General features: G+C 35.5%; 1 protein-coding gene across 4 annotated transcripts in view; it reads left to right on the top strand.

Moving 5' to 3' along the window:
* The window catches only part of LOC111517846 (hydroxysteroid dehydrogenase-like protein 1), a 110696-nt gene that overhangs the window by 73379 nt on the left and 11657 nt on the right, over positions 1–25660 (top strand). For 2 of the 4 annotated variants that reach the window (XM_023174128.2, XM_023174130.2), the window contains 3 exons: positions 4500–4674; positions 21550–21672; positions 23538–23648. In XM_023174128.2, coding sequence (XP_023029896.2) covers positions 4500–4674; positions 21550–21672; positions 23538–23648 — 409 coding nt within the window. Of the gene's footprint in view, positions 1–1657; positions 1681–4286; positions 4436–4499; positions 4675–21549; positions 21673–23537; positions 23649–25660 lie in introns of those variants that run through there. The other 2 variants (XM_023174129.2, XM_023174132.2) reach the window with 2 other exon arrangements.

The raw sequence follows: 25660 nt of genomic DNA, 5'->3' as shown, positions 1-25660 counted from the left end.
AAAGACAAAACACCACCGTCTCTGACCCGTGTCAGTTTTCAAAATAAACAATAAATAGTGAAATTCATTGTTGGTCTATTTAAATGTTCATATTTCGTTATTGAGGGAAGACACGAGAGGGAAAACTCTATCCACATATATTATTGATTAACAAGGTTTCCTATAGCGGTCCGTTTCGAAAGGAAACTGCGATATTGACTCCACGAATTCGTTCTCTTTCTTCATTGCAAGGCAACTTGTTGATTATTATCCAAATACCGAACAACACTGTTCCATCATAGGTCTCACCAGTAATACTAGGCTGAACCACGAACGAATTTCTGAGCGCAACTATCGTTCAAAAATAAGTTTGAGTAGTGAAAGGTGATGGTATTTTTTTTAACAAGAACACGCCATTAATGGGATCTACAAAAGAATTAATCCACGTAAATTCATGATGAACGAAGCTCCCAAAGGCGGTCGAATGCAATTAGTTATCCGTTTTCTCTGCAGGTTTCACTGCAAATAAAAAAAAATATGTCTAGATTTCATCCAGAGGCTTTGAATTTTCTTGAAAATTGAACAAAGATAGCTGGAATAAAGTTTTGCAAATCTGACTTTACTTGACGAAAATTTACTCAATCAACTGTTTGTAACGAATACTCGTAGTTCAACGATCCAGTAAGCGAATATGCTTAGTAGTCATAGTGAAATTGTAGGTTGATGCTACCTATCGCTAATATTAAAATGTTGTGTAATTTTGCAACAACAAAAGGTCATCTCCGTGCTCATTCAACATCATCATTAAACAATGATTATATAAGCGATGTCGGTAAAAAATCACCGTAGAAAGTTCTTTTGTTATGCACTCAAGATTTGTCATTGGTACAACTAATTGATTATTAACATCACCAGGATTGCATACAGAAATTAGACTAACGAAATTAGTTTCAATGTTTGATGTAGGCATAATTCAAGTATATATATATATATATATATATATATATATATATATATTGAAGTTGATTCCAACAACAATTTTCATATGAAAGTAGCTGTTTCGAGAGGGATTTTTCTTCCACTTTGTATTTGAAAGTTACTTCTTTGCACGGTATATATATTTTTATATAGAAATGATTTTTTGAAACTGATTGCTTTCTTCTTTTCTTTGGAATATTCTCACATTTTTTGTAGAATCGGGAAGTAGAAATTCAAAAACTTCCTTTTCAAAAAATTATTCTTTTCTGATAATATACCTTTTTTAATTTAAACCTCAAAGTATTCTGGATTCATGAGAACAAAAAAATTAATGAAAATTTTACTGAATAAATGGTTTGTGAATTGTACACATCATTAAGAAACCAAGTCATATCTGCATGCCCAATTCTGGCAAACTTGTAAGAGAAATACAAGAATTAGAGTTACATTTTTTCGAACAATACCCAAAATACTCCCAAAGAGTTCCTGTAAAAATTTCAAAATAACCCCGATATTTCGTATTTACGCAAATTTCCGTAAGGAAAGTACAAATTTTAGTTCGTTTATGCGCTGCATGTTTATTATTATACAACCAATTTAATTTTCATTTTAATATACGATTATGAACTAACCGGTAATAAAAGTTTGTGAAGTAACTAACCGGAAGGATTTCAGTTGACAAACAAATAATTATAGTAAAACTACAATGGATGTGATGTAATGGTGAGTGATACCTTGTTCCATTTTATACCTTTCTTTTGAATCACTCTGTTATTTGGTGAAAACGTATAAAATCCGTTCATTAGTTTTTGGGTTTGTCGTGGCGGAAGAACTTTGATCTATAGGACAATTATATCATTGATTTAAGAATTTTTTAAAATCCAACTGGGACGAGCGATTGTGATTGACCGAATCAACTTCAATAAATTTTCACAATAATGTCAAGGTTCTGCTCCAAAATACTCATTTAATCGTATTTGCAATGATTCCTTTTGAGAATTTCTCAAATTGATTACTAATTACGCAAAGTTCAAAAAACATCACTTCCCAAATCTTTAACATATCACGCTCAAATATCATATCAAGCTTAACGTAATTGATCAGATCTCTCTAATCAAAGCCAGAATTTTTCAAGATGTTGTATATTGGCATGTAGAAAAGGTCAACAGGAATACTATATCACATCACCCATTTTGAGCGTCACACATTCAGGGACTCATCTGTACCTATTCAAGGAAAAATGTCCTTATTACTCTCATAAAACTCTCATGAAGATATGTAGTGAGAGTAGTGGAGAGTTAGAACTTCAAACTCGTTGTCGAAACATTCAAACTTCTAGAGAAAAGTTTTTTACTGATTACCAGCAACAAGAGGAACAACTGATAGATTTTGTTGAGTTCCATTGCCATAACTCAAAAACATTGGAACTCTCATTAGATTAGAGCATCTTTTGTGTAAGTTTTCGGACCAGAACAGAAGTTCACAAAGAGTTTACAGGGCGTCTTGAATAAAATAAGGAAGCTTCTCACCTTCCACAATCTGAGAAAGATAAAGTAATAAAGAATATGCTCAAGTGTAATGAAGAGCAAACTGAAAAGTTCACCTGGAAGAGTTATTGCATAATTCATACCACTAAATAGCCCAATTAATCAGTAATTTGTCATATTCATGAATTTTGCCTAATAGAAAAAAACAGAAACAGACATGGACTGTTCCTTAAGGAATATTTTTTGTATGGAACTTGAACGTTATTTTGAAAAATATATTCATTAATTTTATTCTCATTCATATTGTTAGATATTTATGTTCTTCATCATCAGTTATTTTTGAGCCCCGTATTAGGTGTTTTTCATAACAACACCATGTACGGGGCGCATATGTAAAGGATATAACACCTTTTGCCCCTTGATATACCTTTTGCCCCTTTTCCCATTGAAAGGATAAAACAAACAACAGCATTTCAGGTTTCGGGTGTAGATTTAGCCAGTCAACTCTACATGTGCAGTGTACCGAGCGGTGCATTTTAAATTGGTTAAATTGCTTTCTACAAATGCATTTTTAATGGCTCTCTAAACAGGCGAGAAGAGGTAAAGTTCGAGTAATATACTCGGATAATGGTGGAAACTTCATTGGAACTATCAATTTACTGCAAAAAGTGAACCGGAATTAAGTGAAAAAATATTCAAACACAAGAAAAATAAAGTAGAATTATGTTATGTAATTGCGAGGCAACTATAAACTCTCGACCACTGACATACGTATCTAATTTTTTTTTGGCATCGGACGCATAGTCCATAACAGCCAGCAACTAAACTTTTTTTTATCAATTTTCGAAAACAAGGGAACGGGTTTCAATATATTACTTTTCACATCCAGAGGTCGATCAGGGTGACTTTGTACGTATCTAATGATGAAGAAGATTTAGTGCCTATAACACCTTCCATCTTTCTCAATACAAACTATGATACGGAGATTGTGGAATAGGACATAGTGGATAGACGTCATATGATGAAGAATAGGTAATCATGAAAGTAGGTGATATTATTCTTATCGAAACAGATAACAAGAAACGAACTGACTAGCATTTAGGAAAAAAATTAAAACTATTTCCTGAGAGAGACGGGATCCATGGAGTAGCAAGAGTCAAATGGAAATGCGGGGAACTAATTCGACCAATTCAGAGATTATATTCTCAGGAAATTGAATCTGAAGAGAAAAGTGAAGCAAAAAAAAATTTAGATGGTTGCAAAATTCTACAGAATAATGAAGAAAAGAAGAAGTACGAGAAAGGAAATGATGAGCAGAGCTTCAAAGAGAAGAAAAAAGAAACTGTTAACTGGCATTTTTACAGACAACAATACTTTGACAACATTTTGACTTTTAATTTCCCATTTACAAGGTGAAATCCATCCCAAATACTACACATGTTTCTCCTTGTTGATTTTTTTCACTATTAAAAACAAAAACTAATTTTTAATTTTTTCTTAAATGGTAGTATGTATAAATTGTGAAGTCCACAGAAGCATAAAAACTTTTCCCCTAAAGCTGAAGTTCCGGGTATGAATTTCATATCAAAGTTGAAGACCTCTGAACTCAAAACTGATTTTTTTTAAATGGGGTTAGTTTTCACTGGAACACTTTATACATAGACTTCGATCATAAGAAAACTTATGATCGAATTAGTGGTTTTCAAGTCATCATTCTATAGTGATGCTGTTTTGGAGTTCAACCTGCATCAATAGAATGATTAAAATTACTCAAGAACTGCCATATGTAACATTGACAGTATTGACAATATATAGTCGAATCATTTTTGATTCTGTGGGTTGAGACGAAATCAAAAGTAGTAAATGGAAAAGGAATTATTATTTCGTTACCGGAATAAAAGCCTGTCAAAGTCAACTTTCCTTTGACTTCAGAATTGAAATGATCTAAAAATAAATTATCAGAATCGCCTGTCAAGATTTGTTTTCTTTATGTTAGTTTTCATATTGTATACTTTTCTATTTGAAATAAGTTTCAAAACTCCTATATTTTTTCAGGGTACCATGTGGGGAATATACACCTTTCCATTGGCAACTTTCGGATTTGTAGTCTTGTTCATGTTCATATTGGATTCAATATGGAGCTTGTTACAAGCGTGCAGAGCTATACTTGCCCCATTATTCATCCCCAACGAAGAAACTTCCCTGTCAAAAAAATATGGGCCTTGGGCTTGTGAGTATTTTCCGATTCCCTATAATTTTTGGAAAATGAGTATATTATAGTGACTTCTTTATTCAAAATGAAATGATATAAATGACGAACCAAAAATGTTGATGATGTGTTAATTTCTCTCGACAACTAAGAAATACAATTCTCGATATGTTTGAGAATGTGTCAATGAATACAAACAATTGAATATTTCGTCATATGAAAAACTTTCCCCAATGCATCGTAGTGTGAATAATTAAATATCTATGAATCATCAAACTTCAAAATCAGGACCGAGTGAATTATTGCAACATACCTCACTGATTTGCAATTAATTATTAAAACAAACATTACTCAACAGAAAAATATGTATGTGAAATCGCATGTCTAGAATCACTTGATATTGATAATGAAATTATGGAATTCATTGAAACGTAAAGAAATAATTCTTATGCTCTTCATTCATATTATCAATTGAAGATTTATATCAAAGTGTCAAGGAAATGAAATTGATTCCAATCAACTTTCATGGTGAAACAATAGTTCTGCATTTTCAGTTTGACTTCCAAAGAATCTACATTCGCACTAAATATTTGTTCTGATTTAGTATTTTTCACATAATTATCTTCATTCGACTCAACTTGAAGTTGGAACGAAAAAGTCCACATTTAATTTCATATTTTTTCTTCTGTTCTTACTTTCTGTTCATACTTAAATCTATTTTATCATCGTTTTTCCTTCAACACATTTTTCTTATTATACTTACTACATGTACTGAAAAGTATCTGGCCTAACATATAGGTGGCGCTAGTCTCATTGCATTCACTACTGTTTTAGTTGGTTCAAAAGAAAGCTGTTGAAATTTCATGTGACACCAGTTTTGTTATTTTAGAAACTGTGAATCGAAAACAATTTCGTGTTATAGTTTCACACTGCTTCTTGATGGGAAAAATTACCGTTCAAGCAAAGCAATGGCTTGAAAGGTGTTATAGTTATAAGGGCTCCGCTTGATGAGAAATAACGATTGCGATGTGGTCTTAGAGACATCGATGATGCAGAAAGCAGTGGACGTCCAAATGAGGCAGTAACAACAGAAAACAAAAAAATCAAGAGAATCGTTTTGAATGATCGAAAAGTGAAGTTGCGTGAGTTAGCTGAAATTGTAAAATTATCGAAAGAATGTGTTGGCTTCATATTGCATGAGCATTTGACTATAAAAAAGCTCTGTTCAAAGTGTTTCGATCACCAAGTGATCATCTTCAAAGAGGAAGATTAAAACTTGAAACTGATGCGAGCTAACCCTATTTATGCTATAAAGGTAACCCATACAGGTAAACCATCCAGGCGTACCAACCATACAGGTATACCAACCTTAATTAATTTTATACCTTTCTTTTGAATCACTCTGTTATTTGGTGAAAACGTATAAAATCCGTTCTTTAGTTTTTGGGTTTGACTAGGCGGAAGAACTTTGATCTATAAGACAATTATATCATTGATTCAAGAATTTTTTAAAATCCAACTGGGACGAGCGATTGTGATTGACCGAATCAACTTCAATAAATTTTCACAATAATGTCAAGGTTCTGCTGTAAAAAACGCATTTAATCGTATTTGCAATGATTCGAAAGAATGTGTTGGCTTTATATTGCATGATCATTTGACTATGAAAAAGCTCTGTTCAAAGTGTTTCGATCACCAAGTGATCATCTTCAAAGAGGAAGATTAAAACTAGAAACTGATGCGAGCTAACCCTATTTATGCTATAAAGGTAACCCATACAGGTAAACCATCCAGGCATACCAACCATACAGGTATACCAACCTAAATTAATTTTATAATTTTGCCTTATATATTATTTTACAATATATGTTTATATAAAACAATTTTCAGCTATATAAAAATTAATTTCACAATATTGCCTATCCAAATTTATTTTTGCAATGTAGTAATCAGTAAACCCAACATTATTTTATTTTATTTTAACAAGCTATATAGTATGCTCTTTGGTATAGGTCCGTCATCGTTATTCATAATATCATTGTGTTTACTTATTTCTACACTCTCATAGGCATCTAGTTGCCTGTTGTTATCTAACAACATGCTTTCATGGTCATCCCTTGATGATTAATATTGTTTGATGAGGTGCACACCAAAGAGAGTGTTACAGTCTGATAGTGTGTGGGAAATGTCAGATTCGTAAAAAATCAATTTTGACACTTTTTTTTATTTTGACTTCACAATACAATATGTCGCATTAAGGACCACCTTTTTCGCTGTTTGGTAGAAATCGCATTTTGAATGTGACTTATCGACATATATGTCGATAAGTCACATTGTTTTTGATACTAACTGAAATAGGGACTTTAAAGTCGGTCTTATAACGCTAAATATCAAATTTTCACATGTTTTCATTACCCTAACCTATTACAAGTTAATTTTTCAAATCGGTAATTGGTATTTCATCTAAAGAGCTAGCTTGTCACACTAATCACTATGTGTACTAATCACCCTGCGAGTCATACTTATTGAATGGGCTCATTCAGGCTAATTTAATTTTTTATTGAACATTATATATCATGAAAGGAAATCATCTCCCACGTATCCCAAGAAATTTTCCGGTGTATATGTCAATTAACAACTAAGCACGAGCAATTGAAAATGTGAGATCGCCCGCGGTACATCTCGACGTCACACCAGGCAACGAGCTTCGAGCGGTGACAACCGGACCTGTTGGAGATTATGAATCGCTGCCATCATCGGAGTTTGTTTCATTTGCTGGTTTGAAAACACCACGTGTTACGTATTTTCGAATTCTTTTGTTTAAAAAAAAAATTAAAGTTAAGGACCATTATGTGTTCATTAGAAGACAGCTTTAGTAGTGCTATATTTAGTAGAACTTTCTGTATTTTCTACTTCTTTAGAACGATTTCTTTTTCGATGATATATAATATTTACGGTTTGTGTAGCTTTTGATCTTCGAAAAACCTGTTTATTAAATTGAATTCCAATATCAAAGGTCTTTTCCTGTATACCTGCTATATCAGACATGATTTGATTTTCAGCGATATCTTCGTTACAAGTATTCAACAAAATTTGTTTTTTCTTTTTTTGAACAAACGGTGGAGCTTTAGATGTATGGACCGTCGGTCTATCAATCTAGCAATAAAATATATGCGGAATTACGCCTGGTTTCAATATAATTTTTCCCACTTTCATAGTTTTGATAAACATGTATAGTTTCAACCTGAAACTATATTTTTTTTTATTATTATTATTCATACTTACATTAAATGATCTTCTCAACGAAAATGCGTCCTCTTGGCAGATACACAGTCGGCCCTCCGCATAGCGCGCTGCCATAACTTTCGTGATTTTAAGTTACTTGGCAGTGAAATAAAAATTTTGTCTGGTGCAGTCAGGGTCGTCGCCATTGCGGGGGATGGGGCTGCTTTTTCGACTTGGGAAAAAGTTGGGAAGTGAAGATAGAAAAAAATAATAGATTATAGATACGATTGAGCTCATGTATAAAATCTAGAAATGCAAATTTTATTGTTGAACTTGGTATATATAATTGAAGAATTATTCTGAACAACTTTTATTTTTTCGATAACGACAAGAATATCGATTACTGACTCTTCAGATATCTGTCAAAAAAAATCTGTTTTTCCATTAATCAGCTGTTGCACCTCTACGAACGACAACCCTCAGAAGTCGAAACTTGTGCGAGCTAAGGATTAACAAGGTCTTACCTTTTAACGTATGATTCCTTACACGAAAAATGGCATGGAAAATGAATGCGACACACTGTATATGATGAACTATTTTCTAGAGTCCAATCAAGAGTTCATGTTATAGTAAACATATGTGAGAAATAGAACTTCACAACTACATTTACCACACGCTCGAACTGTGAAATCTAAATTCACGTTGTCTTTCTATTGATTTTACCACGAAGAGATTGAACATCGAATAAATTAATTGAGTGTCAAATATAAATACTGTCGTGGTAAGATGTGTCCTACACTAGATAGGTATTGCTGTTGGCCAAAAAGAAGCATCTGCACATAAACTTTCTCTGTGAAAAAACTGGCACGAATATCTGTCGGATATAATTCAATGTCTGTCTTGCTATTAGCCAGGAATTCCTCTGTTCAAATTATTTATTTTCTTGGTGTAACTGAAAAATATTAGTTACTAGCAATTCAGTTGTTATTCAGGCCAGTAGAGGATTTGAGTTGAATAATGTAATCTTTCTCTTCAATAAAAATGAAAAATAGACTCTGACCTGAAGTAATTCACCAAAAATACTTTTTAAGAAATTTTTAGGTTTTCGCGGCACTAGTTTATTATTTTTAGTATTTTTGTAGGGTAGGTATTAGGGCATGCATGATTAGCTAGATTAGATTAGCTAGTCATGCGTGCTTTCGAAACATTAGGAAGAGATTCAGCAAGCCGACGGTCCTCAAATCAAATAAAACATTCTGATATCATACTAGGTCTAGATCCTTCTGGTCGGTAGCTAAAGCTGTAAATCAAAACATTACAAAACCCACAATTCCACCACTAACACAAGCGGATGGTTCAATTGCAACAGCAGCCATAGAAAAAGTGAATCTACTAAATGAACAATTTGCGTCCCACTTCACAGTCGATTTTCTGGTGAAGGTATCACCCACTATTCCCACACTAAATTCCACAATGCCGGAAATTTCTTTTCGACAACGTCTAGTCAGGCGAATTCTGAAACAGCTCAATATCAACAAGGCGTCTGGTCCTGATGAAGTGCCCGTCATCGTACTTAAAAAGTGCGCAAATAAACGCGCACCAGTATTTTGTAGGCTTTTCAACCTATTTTACAAGAAGGATGTTTTTCGTTCTTGTTGGAAAATTGCTCGCGTTCAACCTATTCCCAAAAAAGGCAAGAAACATCTTTCACATAACTAGAGACTAGTCGCTTAGCTATCAGTGAAATCAAAAATCATGGAGAAACCCGTAAATCACCATAACTTTAAATATTTGGTAGCCTTCAATATATTAAGCGATCACCAATATGGCTTTCGGAAACAAAGATCAACAGGTGACCTTCTCTCGTATGTCACCCATATTTGTAATAACGCAATCGAGAAACATGGAGAGTCAAGATATATAGCGCTGGATATTTCTGAGGCCTTTGACCGTGTGTGGCATGAGGTTTGCTGGCCAAACTTCAAAGCTATGGCTTGTCGGATAATTTTTGTTTATTGGTGTTAGCTTCCTGAAAAAACGTTCTCTCGAATACTTCTATTGTCAACGCTGGTGTTCCCCAGGGATCTATATTGCCTCTAACCCTCTTTCTATGGTATATTAACGACTTATTGAAAAAAAAAACAAAAATCCAATAAATTCCTTTGCTGACGACAGCAATCTTGTTTCGTCATTCCATTTGGATTCCAGGACATCGGCGGCACATGCACATCTTCACCGGCAGCAGGAGGTTGCGTATCTTAATGAGAATCAAAAAGTAATTTCGAATTGGGGTGAAAGTAACCAGGTTCAATTCAGTGTCACAAAAACCGAGGTATCGGTTTTCTCCAAAAAGATAACTGTCTTCGAAACGGATGCAATAATTTCAGGTCAGAAATTCCATTTTCTGCTTCAATAAGTTTGTTGGGGGGTTAAAATGGACACCAATATGTCTTGCAGCAACATTTGATGCTTTATAAAGCTCAAATCAGACTTTTTTTGGAGTATTGTTCTCATGTATGGAGCTCCGCCCCTAAGAATACCCTGAAGCTGCTGTATTCCATCCAAGAGAGCCATCCGCCTGATTGAAAACGCGAATATCACTTGCAACCTTTATAGTCTGGAACATTGAAGAAGGGTTGGAGATTTGTCTCTCTTCTATAGATACTGTCACGGGAAGTTTTCAAGTGACTTGGCACATTCGATTCCAGGGGGTACGTATCAGAAATACGCGACGGACTGTGGTTGCTCATCGTTTTGAGATTCAACTCAGTATACCTCGAACTTCACTGTTCAAGAACTGTTTCATTTGGAGAACTGCGTGTAAGTGGAATAAACTCCTATGTGAATCACTATTTTCGCACAGGCACCGCTCTTTGACCGCCTTAAGAATGTTCCTGTAGTTCACCTTCTTTTTTCAATCTCTTGTCAATATATCTCTCAATAGCCCGGATTTTTAACTGCCAAAAGAAACGAAATAAATATGAGAAATATAATGATTCGACTTGCTGTCAATCATTTCATTAGTTTGAGTATTTCAATCATACCCAAAACAGAATACACCGATATAATCTGTTTGACGTCTTCTGTGTGCTCAACCCAGTTCTCTGTTCACAACTTTCAGTTTCCACCAAAAATCTTCAATTTTTCACTCTTATTTCATGATACAATGTTCCCACATGTCAAAACTACCTTACTCTCTTCAATTAAATAAACGCAACTCTTGTGAGAGGGAGAAATGTTTTTGTTGAGTTTCTATCTGAACTCGATGAACTAAAATATTTTTTCTGTGATCCAGATATTGAACGTCTTTGAAATGAATATAGTTATTTTGGTTGCAGCGTTGTAATATTTCTTCAATGTATATTTCTTCAATGTGTATTTCTCCAATGTATGAATAGGAATAGATGGGTGATTAAAATGTTGAAAGGACATTTTTCTTCTGAAGAACAGAATAGAACACACCTACGTAGTTAATCGATATTCGATCTAACTTTCTCTGTATATGGCTACATCGTCAGCAATGCGATTATTATCGAATTGTATAATGCATACATTACCTGAAGTTATTTACCAATTAGTAATTGCCGTTACTCGATGAGATTTAGTGCCGTGTTCGAAGTAAATAACGTAATAGCATTTTTTTAACTACACTCTGATTTTTCTAGAATTGATAGACGCAAAACAGCCCTATTTGACTGATATCTGATTTCTGAACAAAATTTATTTTTTTTGATGCCGTTAGAAACTTTGGAACATGTCCTTTTCTTTATTTTCCTTCATCGGTTTTTCAAGTTTAAAAAAAAAGTTATTGCAAGTTTTTGAATAACTCCATTCTGTAGTTGAAAATTTTTCACCATTCTTTCACATCACGGTGACTCGGTGACTGTTCTTTAGTGTTTATCTAATTTCGGAGGTTAGCAGATTTGCCAGATTTCTTCCAAAGATACTATTGAAGTTTTTTTATTATGTATCAGATATAAGATTCTGATAGTTCCAAATATTGTTGATCTAGGTACTACCATTTGTGATACAATAATATGCCTTGAAGGAAAATCTCCTTCTATGGGTATATTGTATTGGAACCTATTTCTCAAATGTACCTTCGAAATTGTTATATAATAATAAACTGCGAAGTTGTGTATATTCAGATTCAAAAAATAAAACTGAAAATTTGTTTCAACTCCAACCATTTTACATATATTGCGTTTCTTCTGTGGAAAATCCAGCTGATTTCATCTTGCTCTAATATCAACTCATCCTCATTACGGTCACTGTGTCTGTCAGTGTCAATGTGAAGAATGTCAATGAATGGAATTCAATAATCCATCAGTTTTATTCATTTTCATCAAAAGATACCAAGAAGCGCGTTAATTTTTTTGTAACAAGAATTCAATTGTAAGCCCTACGTTGCTGTAAATTGCGTCAACTAATGGGTGTTTTTTATAGAGGTATAGAACTTTAAGTTGGCATTACTTTTCAAGATGGCGACCGATTTAACAGCTGTCAAGTGATTTATTCTTAGTTTGGTTTGGCAATTCATCATGAATAGACTCACGCCTGAACAAAGCTTGCAAATAGTGCAATTTTATTTCGAAAATAATGGTTCTGTAAGGCGTAGATTCGTCGAATGGGCCCAAAACGAGATTACCGTTGTTCCCAATTTTCATAAGCAAATTTTGTTTAGCGATGAAGCGCACTTCTGGTTGAATGGCTACGTCAACAAACAAAACTGTCGCATTTGGAGTAAAGGTAATCCTCAAGTGTATGTCAAAACACCGTTACATCCACAAAAACTGACTGTTTGGTGCGCTTTATGGGCACAGCCTTACATCATTTGCGCTGAAAGGGCTTGAGAGGATACTGGACGGACGTATCAAGAGGGTAGCATTATATGCATCCCAACTGAATAACCACCAGTATGCTTATCAAACCGGCAAATCAACAGATTCAGCATTAAACAACCTCGTTGTGAAAATCTCCCGATCCCTTGACAACAAGGAGATTGCGGTTGCTGTATTTCTTGATATTGAAGGAGCATTTTGACAATGCACTATCTAAATCTATAGGATTGTCTCTGGCTAGAAAGGGTATAGAATCGACCATAACTGGCTGGATATATGCCATGCTAGTAAACAGAACTGCAACTACGACTCTTCAAGGCGAGGGGTCAGGGTTCACCAGGGGCTGCCTTCAAGGTGGGGTACTATCTCCCCTTCTGTGGTCGCTCCTGGTGGATAGTCTGCTTGATGCCCTCGACAGAAGAAAAGTTGATCTGCAAGCTTATGCAGATGACTTTGTCATCCTGGCAAGGTCCACGTCGGGGAGGGTAGCTTGTAATATATTCCAAAGCGCGATGGACGTAGTTCACAGTTGGTGCCTGAGGAAGCAGATGTCTGTCAACCCCAGCAAAACTGTGTTAATCCCCTTCACCAAGAGAGGGAAATTGGACGATCTAACGCCACTTTTCCTCAATGGTGTGGTCATTTCATTTGGAACGGAGGTGAAATATCTCGGCATTGCCCTTGATGAAAGACTCACCTGGAACGCTCACTTGGAAAAATTTTACACAAAGCCAGACTGTCTCTATGGACATATCGAAGGATTTGTGGTAAAACTTGGGGTTTAGGTCCCAAACAACCAAACAAATCCATTGGATTTATGTGATGATTGTCAGACCCAATGATCACGTATGGTGCAATTGCTTGGTGGCCGAAGGCTTTACAGAAAACGGCCCAAGCGAAGCTCTCTGGCTTACAGAGACAGGTTTGTCTGGCTATCAGTGGTGCCATCAGTACCACACCGTCAGCGGCCATGGAGATCCTTCTAGATCTATCTCCTCTCCACATTTTTCTGGAAAGAGAGGCTAGATGGACTACTTACAGACTTGTGCACATTGCCAATTGCACAAATCAATTCAATGCAGAGTGCAACAGACTGTTGGTTGACATTGGAAGTCACAGCATTCTGGAAATGACCTCTGACTTCATGCCTCCAACTGTCAACTACGAACGTCCTTATAAAGTACTATTCCCGAGTAGAGAGGACTGGATCCGGCGGGAGAAGGAAATATTAAGAGCAGATAGTTGTTGGTTCACAGATGGATCAAAAACACCTTCCGGTTCTGGTTCAGGAGTTTTCAGTCACAGACCCAGGATAGAGTTATCTACCTGCCTAGGAACTTATGCGACTGTATTTTAGGCGGAAATGTACGCTATTGAATTGTGTGCGGAGAGATTGGATAAATCCAACCTCACTCACAAGTCAATAAAAATATTCTGGGACAGTTAAGTGGCGTTGGAAGCTCTTGGCTCCGAGCTACGTCTAAATTGGTAGCAAACTGCCAAAAAAGACTCTCCTCGATAGGAAGACTAAACAGATTGTCTCTGGTCTGGATGTCTGGATTCCTGGCCATACTGGCCTGGAAGGCAATGAAGCTACTGACTCTCTTGCAAAGGAGGGTGCTGCAAGTGGCTTCATTGGACCAGAACCTGTCATTAGCATCGCTTCGGGCTTTGCCAAACAAACACTTAACACATGGATGGCAAGAAGAGTTATGGACTTCTGGCAGAATCTTCCAGGATTGGCTCACTCCAAGGCGTTCATTCACCCTTCTAAGCTTGATTCCAAACAGTTGTTGCACTGCAGTAGGGATGAACTACAATGTCTAACAGGCCTTCTTACAGGTCACTGTCATTTGAATCATCACATGCAGAGACTTGGACTGTCGGAAGACAGTGTGTGTCGCCTCTGTCTGGAAAATGATGAAACTGCAGAGATTATACTTTGTGCCTGCCCCGCTGGGGACCGAATCAGGTTCTTTGAGTTCGGCAGATCCGTACTCTCACCATCTGACCTGAAAGACCACTCACCATACAAACTAATCGGCTTCGTTAAGAAGCTGGGTATATTTGGCAGAGTGTGAATAGGTGTGAGCCACAATAAACCCTTATGGGTTGCGGTGGAGGGTCGAATAAACTCACTCACTTTAGACCTACCTACCTACATTAAATTCCAAATAGTAGAAAATGCTGGTGAGCAAAATTGAATTTCACCCCGCTGAGGAAGTGAAAGTGATATGTTCAAAAATAGGCATCCCACTTAAAAACAATTATTCATATAGAGCTGGAAATTGATACAGGTGTTGAATATAATCATAATATAATCAATATACCAAGTACTTATGATATGAAATTACATTTACTTGGAATACTATCATCTTAAATGACGGACTTCAAAGTTTCAGAATGAGACGCTTGTCTTATTAATCAGCACCTTTCTGGACTCTATTCATCAATAACATTACGACTTTATATCACAAATGAGATTAATACACTCATGTTACAAGACATAAATATGGTTATTTGATTCAATTCCAGTCATTGGAATCTTATTTAAATAAAAAAGGGTATACTTTTAGTGGAGATTAGTCCTTGGAAACAAAAATTATTTTGGACTCAATTGTTTTCTCTCTTCCTTTAAAAGTTTCCCACAATTTTTTACATGGAGATGGAAAAGTAGAAAGCTAAAATTGTTTTCGTCCTATAAAAATTACTTTCGAAGTCAATTGACGATCTACAACTTTATTTGCATTTGCAAAACAGATTTTTTTAAACAGATATGAGATTGTCCAGTTCTTTGACATCGCCGTTAATCACTATTAATCGTTAATTCAGGTTTTCAAGTGGCACAAGACAAGTTTTCACTAAGTCACATCAACAAAATTCCCTTTTAATTTCATTGTTCATTATTTTCTTTGTATGTGAAATAATTTCAGTTAATACAAAAAGTGTTATGAACAAGTAATTTTTCTTCAATAATATTCAAGTATCGATAAAAATTTGTAGTAGGTACATGTTACGATAAGTAAACTGAATATTTTTTTGTTTTCCTAATGTTCTCTGAAATTGATTTTCAGTCATGCATTCATGCATTAATCAGCACCAATTCGGGAAATAAGCCACTGAACATTCAAAGTCTTTGCCAATTTCACTTTCGGTTCACTGGAGATTGTTTAATCTGTCAGTTGTTAAAAATCATTATCACGCCGATCATTGTGCATGGATGGCATTACCACATACAACAAACACACTGCAGTTGCATTTCCTCAGCCGTGACCTACTTTCACAGCCAAATGGTGGATAAATTATAATCTACAATTAGATTCGCGGTTAGTTTCCTGGTGAGATTTTGATTTCAAATAATAGAGATGACTTTCACTGATGACATGAGTTATGTAAGTGTCATACAATATCGTGCATGATTCTGTTCGAGAACAAGGCTAACAAATTCGAAAAACTCGCATGTTGGTGGAGAGAAATTAGATACCTACTTAAGCAACTGTCTATAGTTATTTTAAATACATGGCGTTCCAACGAAAAGTTGTCCCCCCCGTGTAAGTCAGAAACGGACGTGTAATCGAAAATTTCAAAGAACACGTAAATTTTTATTTCTAGGGGGACTAATTCTGATATGAAAATCATACCCGAAACCTCAATCCTCTGCGTTCAGCAACTACTCCTCCAAATTTTTTCAACGGCATGGGGGTCGAGTGATACATCATTTGAATTGGTTTATTCGTTATTGAGCAACTGAATGTTAAACTTTTTATTTAAGAAAAATAAAAAATTCGCTGTCGCACATTTTATTGAGGAAACTAACATCATATCAATGGCAACACAGCCAACGGATAAAGTGTTCAAAATGATCCCTATCTAGTTCCATACAATAATACACTTTTCTTTTGAAAGCGTTCCTAACATTATTGAAGATGTCCGGAGTCAGAAATCGGCATCCCCGAACAATTCTCTATTGCAGGTCTTCTGTTTAACGCAGTGGCGACGCAAGACCTGAATTTAATGTGGGCAAGGTATATTACGCGAGGCCCTCTGGTGGTGCAATACAATTTTCCATTCACTTAAAAACACTTATCAAACTTTTTACCATGTACTTTTGTGGGACATTGAAAAACAAAATTAAAAAACAAAACCCGACTCAAAAGTAATAAAAAAACATGTCTAGATCGCAGTATCGAAACCCCAGTCAAAGTCACTGACACGGCGGCTATTTTCTCATTGAGACCTTTAAAATGAGCCCAAACACGTCACGTCTCCTATAAGTTGTCGAGGAGTTGGTCCTTTGCAGACTGTATTGGTTGCAGCATCAAGTCAAAGTGAAAATGTTATTGTACATACCCTTGAAAATGTCTAATTTCATCTCGATCACTCAAGTGGATCTATTATTACTATAATTCCTCTTCATAATATTGGAGACAAGCTGGTAACTTCTAAACGACTGTTGTCATTTTCATAAAACATATCTGAGAACCATCCCGAGAAAATCAGGTATTGAACTCATAACACCCCTCTTTTTTACGTGCAGAGTTGAAAATAAAAAAAAGAATACATTTAAGAAACAAAAATTTTCAACTTTTGGTTTTACTGAACTTCCTAATTATCGGTTAGTAATTTATATTTGATGCTATATCTGCTTCAATGGATGAAACTGCCAAAGATGAAAGTCTTTTTGGATTTTCCATAGGTATTTTTCTATTTCACTCTCGAATTTGAGGTGCGAGGCCCTTTGCACCGCGAGGCCGTGAGCGGTTGCCCACATCGCCCACTCCTTACGCCACCTCTGGTTTAACGTATTGATGGTTCACGTTGTGGTCTGGATGATTCGTATTATAAATTCTTGCAGCAGCTTTAGCACATTCATTATTTCGATAATAGGTTGCAACAATTTTTTATCTTTCTACAGTAGAATAAACCATATTGGAACACAGTGAACAAGGATGGCTGAATAATAATTCGTGAAAAAATGACAGTGGTCAATTATCTACTTTTTGTTCTGCGACAAATAGATTCAACAAAAACAAATTCAAAAAGACAGTGTCAATCATTTCAAGGCAGAGAATTGTTCGGTAATGCCGATTTCTGACTCCGGACATCTTCAATAATATAAGGAACGCTTTTGAAAGTAAACTGACCAAGCTCATCCTCAGTTCAATCAGGTTGCTGCAAATCTCTGTGGATGGTTTCATTCCGCACGAACCACGGAGCATTCACAATCATCCGTATCAACTTATTTTGTAATCTCTCCAGGATGGAAATGTTAGACGGAGCCGCTTGTCCACAGACGCCTGAAGCATACATGATAACAGGCTTTAACATCGTGTTGTAGATGGTAATTTTGTTTTTAAAGCTCATTTTTTATCTTCTGTTGATCAGAGGGTACAGACTAGCTATCCGACCCTCGATATTTGATTTAACGTACATAATGTCCGGGTTCAAGGTGCCTACGGTCTATTAGAAGACCGAGGTACTTTACCCGCGCTTGCCAGTCAATCTCCCTTCCAGAGATTCTCACTTTTCTGGCCGGAGAAGATAATAATCTTCCCATGGTTATCGCCTGAGTCTTGTCCGGGTTCACTCGGATCTTCCATTCGAGGTACCAGCGCTCGAGGTCGTCCAATGCATGTTGCATGTAGACCGAATTCCCGACCCATGGAAGATGAGAGGAGAGTCGTGTCGCCGGCGTATAGAGATATCTTCACACGCTCAGACCTCGGAAGGTCGCTGGTGTAAAGAGAGTACAGCGAAAGTAGGCTGTATTATTGTATGGAACTAGATGGAGGTCATTTTGAATACTTTATCCGTTGATTGTGTTGCCATTGATATTACTTTCGTTGATTTCTCAATAAAATGAACGACAGCGAATTTTCTGTTTTTTGTTAAATAAAACGTTGAACATTTAATTTCTCAATAACGAATGGACCAATTTCGAGAAAATTACAGAAGTGACCTTCCGAATGATGCATCACTTGACACCTCATGCCATTGAAAAAAATAGGGGGGGTAGTTGCTGACCGCAGGGAGGTGAAGTTTTGGGTATGATTCCTATATCAGAATTAGTCCCCCTAGAAATAAAAGTGGACGTTGTCTTTGAAATTTTCGATCACACGTCCGTTTCCGACCTACGGGGGGGTCAATTTTCGTTGGAACACCCTATATAAAGTTAACTCCAACTAGAAAAAAGTCATTTTCTGTGAGACATTCAGAAGTCTACAGGTACTTGCGATGAAAGGTCACTTTAATGAAATCACACATGAATTGCCACAAAATAAACAAGTTATCAATCACACATATGCGATGAAAGGTACTCCATCAGAATCGGTAACTTGTTGATGTTTATTCAAAAAGTAATATCCGGAATTATGGATTGTATGGTGAGGATAGTGAAATATCGATATTCTGCAGATATTACTGCAAAAACATGCAATTCAATTTCACCAGTGTATGAAAAATCCATGATTGCACGCAGAAACCTGAATTGTTCATTGATATGGTATGATGTTAGGTTGGGATATCAATTAACAAATGTTATTTAGGTTTCAAAATTGAGCTTACGTTTTCTAGAGTATAGAAAGTATATTTTTTTCATGAATGTCATTATCCACATCTCTAATTATGAGGCCTACGTAAGTCGAGGATTTCACGTAGAACTGGAGTACTCTGCTCAATTCATTCACTCTACCTCCCTCCAAGATGAAACCCAAGTATGAGTTTCCATTAATCTGTAATTAACTTTTGGTAGAGTATTTCGTCTTTTTATCACTTCTATTATGATGAAAACATTATTTTATACTTCAAAGAATGTTGTAATTTTTATTGATAGATTTCAATAAACCGTTTAAAAACTGTTCATACACACATTACTGATAAATCTTTTTTCGTAATGTGAATTGAACTACTATGAGAATGTATACAGTGAGCACCATATGTAACAGATAAATTCATTGCATACATTTTCAGCCATTTTCCCTGAAACACGTCGAATTATGTATTCGAAAAGACACACTGTGACATAAAAAAAATCCCCCCTCCTTCACCGTCCTCAACTCAACAGCCACTCCCCCAATTTTTTTCAATTGCAAAAGGGGGTCAAGTGATACCTCATTTTGAAGGGTATTCAATTTTCTGTACAGCCATATCTTTGTTTTTTAATTTCGTGCACGCGTCAAAAAAACAAATTGTGTTATTTAAATCATTTATTAAAGCGTTAGCAGTCAATGTGCAACTAATGAAAGTCTTAAGATCAAATGTTCAAACTGACAGCCATTTGTTTCTTGAAAATAATAAAGACGTTACTGAAAGTTATCAACAACATCTTGAATGGTTTCGGGAGTGATACGTTCTATTTCTTCTCTAATTCTGATTAGCAAACTTTCAATATTGTTTTGTCTATTGACGTATACTTTGGATTTTAGGTAACCCCATAAAAATAAGTCAAGCGGTGGCATGTCGGGAGAACGGGCTGACCACTCTATGGCACCTCGTCTATTAATCCATTTGTTGAGAAAAATTTCATTCAGATATGCACGAATGTCAGCTTCAAAATGTGGTTGGAGCACCATCTTGCTGATACCAGATACTCCTCCATCATCTGAAAAAAGTCTTTTCAGCGTTGGAACTGAAAAATTAGTCAAAAACTCCAAGTAATGTTCACCGGTTGATGTTTCGTTGAAAAAATATGGTCCAATTATGCGAATATTTATAATCCCTGCCCAAAAATTTACTTTTCTGGGATATTGAGTGTAGGCCTCCATCATCCAATGGGGATTCTCTCGGCCCCAATATCGACAGTTCTGTCTGTTGACGGTTTCATTTAAAAAAAGTTGACTCATCGGAAAACAATAGATTTTTCTTAAACGAAGGATCCCGCAGACGGAGGATTCGAAAAACTCAGTTCTGCGATCTGGATCGTCTTCGCTGAGTTCATGTTCCAATTGTACTTTATAAGGGTGATACTTTTCACTTTTAAAAACGCGCAATATCGAACTTTAACTTATGTCGTAATCAGCGGCAAGTTGTCGGGTAGGTTTATGTGGATTCTCCTCGATGTCTACCAAAATATCCAATTTCTTCCTGCCTGGTTTGAAATATCTTTGACAGTCCCAAATTCACGAAATTTCGTTTCTATTCTACTAACGGTAGATTGAGAAATGTGATGAGCAGGATATTTATCATTTTACTTACATTCTTCTGGATTCTAGTATTGTCCCTACATCCTAATAGTATCAACACTTCTACTCTTTGACGTTCAGTCAAATGAGACATTGCTAGAACTTTTAACCTATTGTCTAAAAATACTGAACAAGAAACACAAACAACAACTGCAAAACTGTTTCTCTTCAGCAAGTTCACAGAAAACATAAAATTTTTCACTCAGCTGTCACGGTTGACAAACAACGGTTGGTAAAAACAAACAAAAAAATTGAAGGTGCATGGCATATTGTACCGCGGACGGATTCAATTGAATACCTACGTGATACCTTTCAACACTTTGAATTTTTTGTTTCATTATGACGCATGCACGAAATTGAAAAATAAAGATATGGCTGTACAGAAAATTGAATACCCTTCAAAATGAGGTATCACTTGACCCCCTTTTGCATTTAAAAAAATTGGGGTGGGGCTGTCACGTTGAAGCGGGTGAAGGAAAGAGGATTTTTTTTGTCAAAGACTGTCTTTTCGAATACATAATTGGATGTGTTTCAAGGTTTTTCTTGAAAATGGCTAATAACGTAGAAAATGAATTTATCTGTAACATATGTTACTCACTGTATATGTATATATATGTCATATAGGAATTGAACTGTTTTCATAATTTCAGTGATAACCGGATCAACAGATGGTATAGGAAAAGCTTACGCCCAAGAGCTGGCGAAAAGAGGGATAAACGTTGTTCTCGTAAGCAGAAATGAGAAGAGGTTGGAAAATACAGCAAGAGAAATAGGTACAGAAATCTCAACTACGTATTGAAGAAATGGAAACTCTAAGGCCAAAATGAAGTTCAGATTTGATATTTCACAAAACGAATGAATCATTTTGTTTAACATTCAGTTAATTATTTGCTGAAAAATACACCTCACTCCTTTGATCAACTATGTAAATTTGTGATTCAGGCGTGATGAATAAACCAAAATTGTAATGATTGAAGTAAGAATCTTGAAATTAAGTATATTGTACAACAATAATTTATGTTGATTAGAACTCTCTAATTACATTAACATTTTAACCAGATCTACTTTCCTATCTGAGAGTCTAATATTTCACAAGGCCGATGTATGCTTTACGCACATATTTTAGGTCTGCAGACGGTTTGATGAAATGAGATTTTTCCTGTGAATAGTTTTCAATAATATGAATCAAGTTAGGTAGATATATTGCAGATGAATTATAATATAATGAAAGGAGTCAAAAACATTTCCCACCCACACGAATTTTGACATCAACAAGAGATATTATAATGATCACTGTTTGATAATGATTGCCAAAACGTTTCTGATGCACGAAAAAGTATTTTCATTGAATCGGTTAGAAGCTGGATTTTTCATTTCAACCATGTATATGGATATAGTCGGTTTCAGTTTGAACTTTTGAAATAATATCAATTGCTCCGGCCTTTGTACGAGGATGGCCTGAAAAGTGTTCAACCTCGACATGAAGATAGCAGCACTGTTGTTGTTCCTTTGTTGACAGTTACCCATCAAAGTTTCAGCTATTTTGGACGCGCAGTTGTTATGTAACAATTATTCGAGTGAGTTGATATGAGTGATTTTATGAAAATGGACTAAACCGAGTATCGAGCTGTCATTAAACATTTGTTTTTGAAAGGTAATACGCCTACGCAAATCAAAGATAAGTTGAATCCTGTGTATGGAGACTCTGCACCATCATTTTATGCAGTGAAATTTTGGACAGCTGAATTTGAATATGGCCGTAAGAGTTTGGGAGACGATGAACATTTGGGACGTTCAAAAATTGCAACTACCGACGAAAACACCGCCAATTTTCACCCAATGGTGCTAGACGACCACCGAATTAAATTGAGAGAGATAGCAGAGGTTATGAACATTTCAATAGAAAGTTTTTGGCACTTATTGAATTAACATTCAGGCATGAGGAAGTTGTCCGCGCGTTAGGTGCCGCGCTTGCCCACGTTAGACCAATAACGTGTTCGAATGAATATTTCCAAAGCTGTGTTGGCACAGTTTAGGCGCTATAAATCCGAGATTTGACGCCGATTAATTTCTGTAGATGAAACTTGGATATACCGTGATACGCCCTAAACAAACAGTCCAAACAGTGGACTAGAAAGGGGGAAACAGTTACCGAAAAAATTAAAAACTGTTGTTTTGGCTGAGAAAATGAAGGCGACGGTTTTTTTGGGATAGTCATGGGAGTTATTTCATTCAATTGCATTCAAAAAAGAAAATTCATTACGGGAGCATTGTACGCATCATGACTTGACAAGCTGAAGGCGGAAAACAGCCACATTCGCAGAAAAAAAACTGCTTGACGATCCGCCTCTCACACCAGATCTAGTCCCAAGCGATTTTCTTTTTGTTTCCTCATCTAAAAATTGGGCTAGGAGGACAGAGATTTTCGTCAAATGAAGAGGCAATCACCTTCGTGAACAATTACTTTGCAGAGAAAAACGCTGAGGTCAAAAAATTTTCAGTCCATCCTCGTATCTCTACATCTTCGGAAACATTTTTGACCACTATTAATGTTATTATGAATTCATATTATATTCATAAATCATTTCAGTCCTACTTACCGATTTACCAATCAATGAATCGTCTTTATATTTTTCAGAAGAGAAATATTTCGTTAAAACAAAAATAATTGTTGCTGACTTCTCTTTGGGCAAGAAAGCAGTAGATACAGTAAAAGATGCCGTTGGTATTTTACCAATCAATATTCTAGGTGAGTTTGAGTAAGTTTTTCATGACTATGTGCCATTTCGCTAGTATTACCTTTATGATTTCAATGTTCTATTTTGAAAGTTCACAATTTTTTTTAATCGACCAGGTCAGGAAATAATTTCAAAACTTCAATAAGTTCAAATTATTACTTTCGTAGATAAATTATAATTTGTATTTTCACGCGAAGCTAAATCACTCAACGAATTCAGAAGTATTTACCAACAAAAATTAATTGGCGCTCCGGAGCGACTTCATTGATTCCAGTTGCAAGAAAACCCGGAAAAACCTGCAGCACCACATCATCTGAAGATCTTGATTTGCCTATATCCTCTCTCTCCATTCATTTTTCTCAGAGCAGCAAATTTTCGGGAAAGAGTCACTAATTTGCTTTTCCAAATAGTAATTTTACGATAATTTGAAATTTCTAGGATTTTTTACTTGATGAATTGAATTCATGTGACTGAAAATGGATCATTGAACATTGATAATTTTGAGTTTTAATAATTCATGTTGGCCAATATGTGTTAGATTGAAAAACATGAGAATGTTTCTAATGAAAATCAATGATACAACCTAATCCATGAATCCATCTCAATTTTTGAAAGGTGTGGAAATGCTAAAGATTATTTTGAAAGACAAAATTCTTGTTGTCTTCAAATACAGACTATTATCTTATTATTCCGAATACAGAACTCATCTACAAAACTCGTAAAATTTAAAACGAATGAAATATGCCAGACCTATTGAAAGTTATAAAAGTTCCTGGTGTGACAACGTCAAAAATATTGCTGAAAGAAGAAAAGTGCTGGCTCTTACATAATATTACAATTAAAGTATAACGAGAATGAAATTGCAGAGTTCCGTGAAGTAGGAATTAATAAATCAATCTACCGATAAATTACAGTGTTTCGGAAGAAACACGTTGTGGGTCGGTGGATGAATATTTGTTTCGGTTAGTTTTCAAATCTTTATTAATCGCCGGCTCAAATATTTAATCGTTTCTTCATCTATTTCCTAACTTGTTATTTTCAAAAATATGCAAGTTTCTCTCATAATGCATATTTTATATTTTATCGGATTTTAAACTCCAGTTCGTTTAAAAAGTTTATGAAATGGAATGTCTCTTGCTTTCGTTTTTCATTCGAAAATGCAACTGGAAAAATGGACGAATATATGATCATCACGTCTTTTAATAATATTCACCCTCACTAAATGGAAAGGGGTTTTATGATTAGAAGAGATTAATTTTTGGGAAGAAAAGTATTTGGAATGCTGCTTCTGTGTTAGGAATCAAATGTTAAAAGGTAAGACCTCGTTAGTCCTTAGCTCGCACAAGTTTTGACCTTTGAAGGTTGATATTTGTAGAATGACGACAGCTAGTTAACGGAAAAACAGAATTACTTTCGACAGATTTTCATTTAAAAAATATGGGAAACTCACGAAAAAAGGAAGAAGGCATTTGAGTTGAAACTGAACTATTCACAAACATGTGTGACCCTTGCCTTCATGTATAGTTGAAGTAAACGATATAGTGCAACATACCTTCCAACAGCTCCCTTTCAATAATATAGTTAGAGAGCTAACTAATTTCGTTATTCATTATTCGTTAGTCTTTTTCAACCAAAATTACTTTTTTAATCCTTTTCTGCCAAGTTTCTTGGGTAATAATACATACTTCTTCTTCAAATAGCTCTGTTACCTTCTTATCAAATTTTGAAACATCATTTTTACGTCCGATGCTTTCTTTCAATTTTCCCCAAATCAACTCGATGGGATTGAACACACAAAAATAGAGGGGAAGTCTCAGTATGGTGTGTCCATACTTTTCAACAATACTCTCAAGGACATACACTTTTTCAAATGTTTTTGTCTGTAAAACTTCAAGTAGTTGATTTTTGGTAAAGAAATCTACAACATACAAATTGTTATCCATTAAAAAAATTTATATTTCATCTTTCCTCGAATTTTTATTCGGTACTTTGATGAGCTGTCGCGAATGATAGGAGGCGTTGT

The sequence above is a fragment of the Leptinotarsa decemlineata genome, unplaced genomic scaffold, assembly GCF_025532065.1.
Source record: "Leptinotarsa decemlineata unplaced genomic scaffold, Ldec_3_MD MMD2_tig00000505_RagTag_RagTag, whole genome shotgun sequence".
Classification (NCBI taxonomy): domain Eukaryota; kingdom Metazoa; phylum Arthropoda; class Insecta; order Coleoptera; family Chrysomelidae; genus Leptinotarsa; species Leptinotarsa decemlineata.
This window is presented reverse-complemented; position numbering and strand designations above follow the sequence as displayed.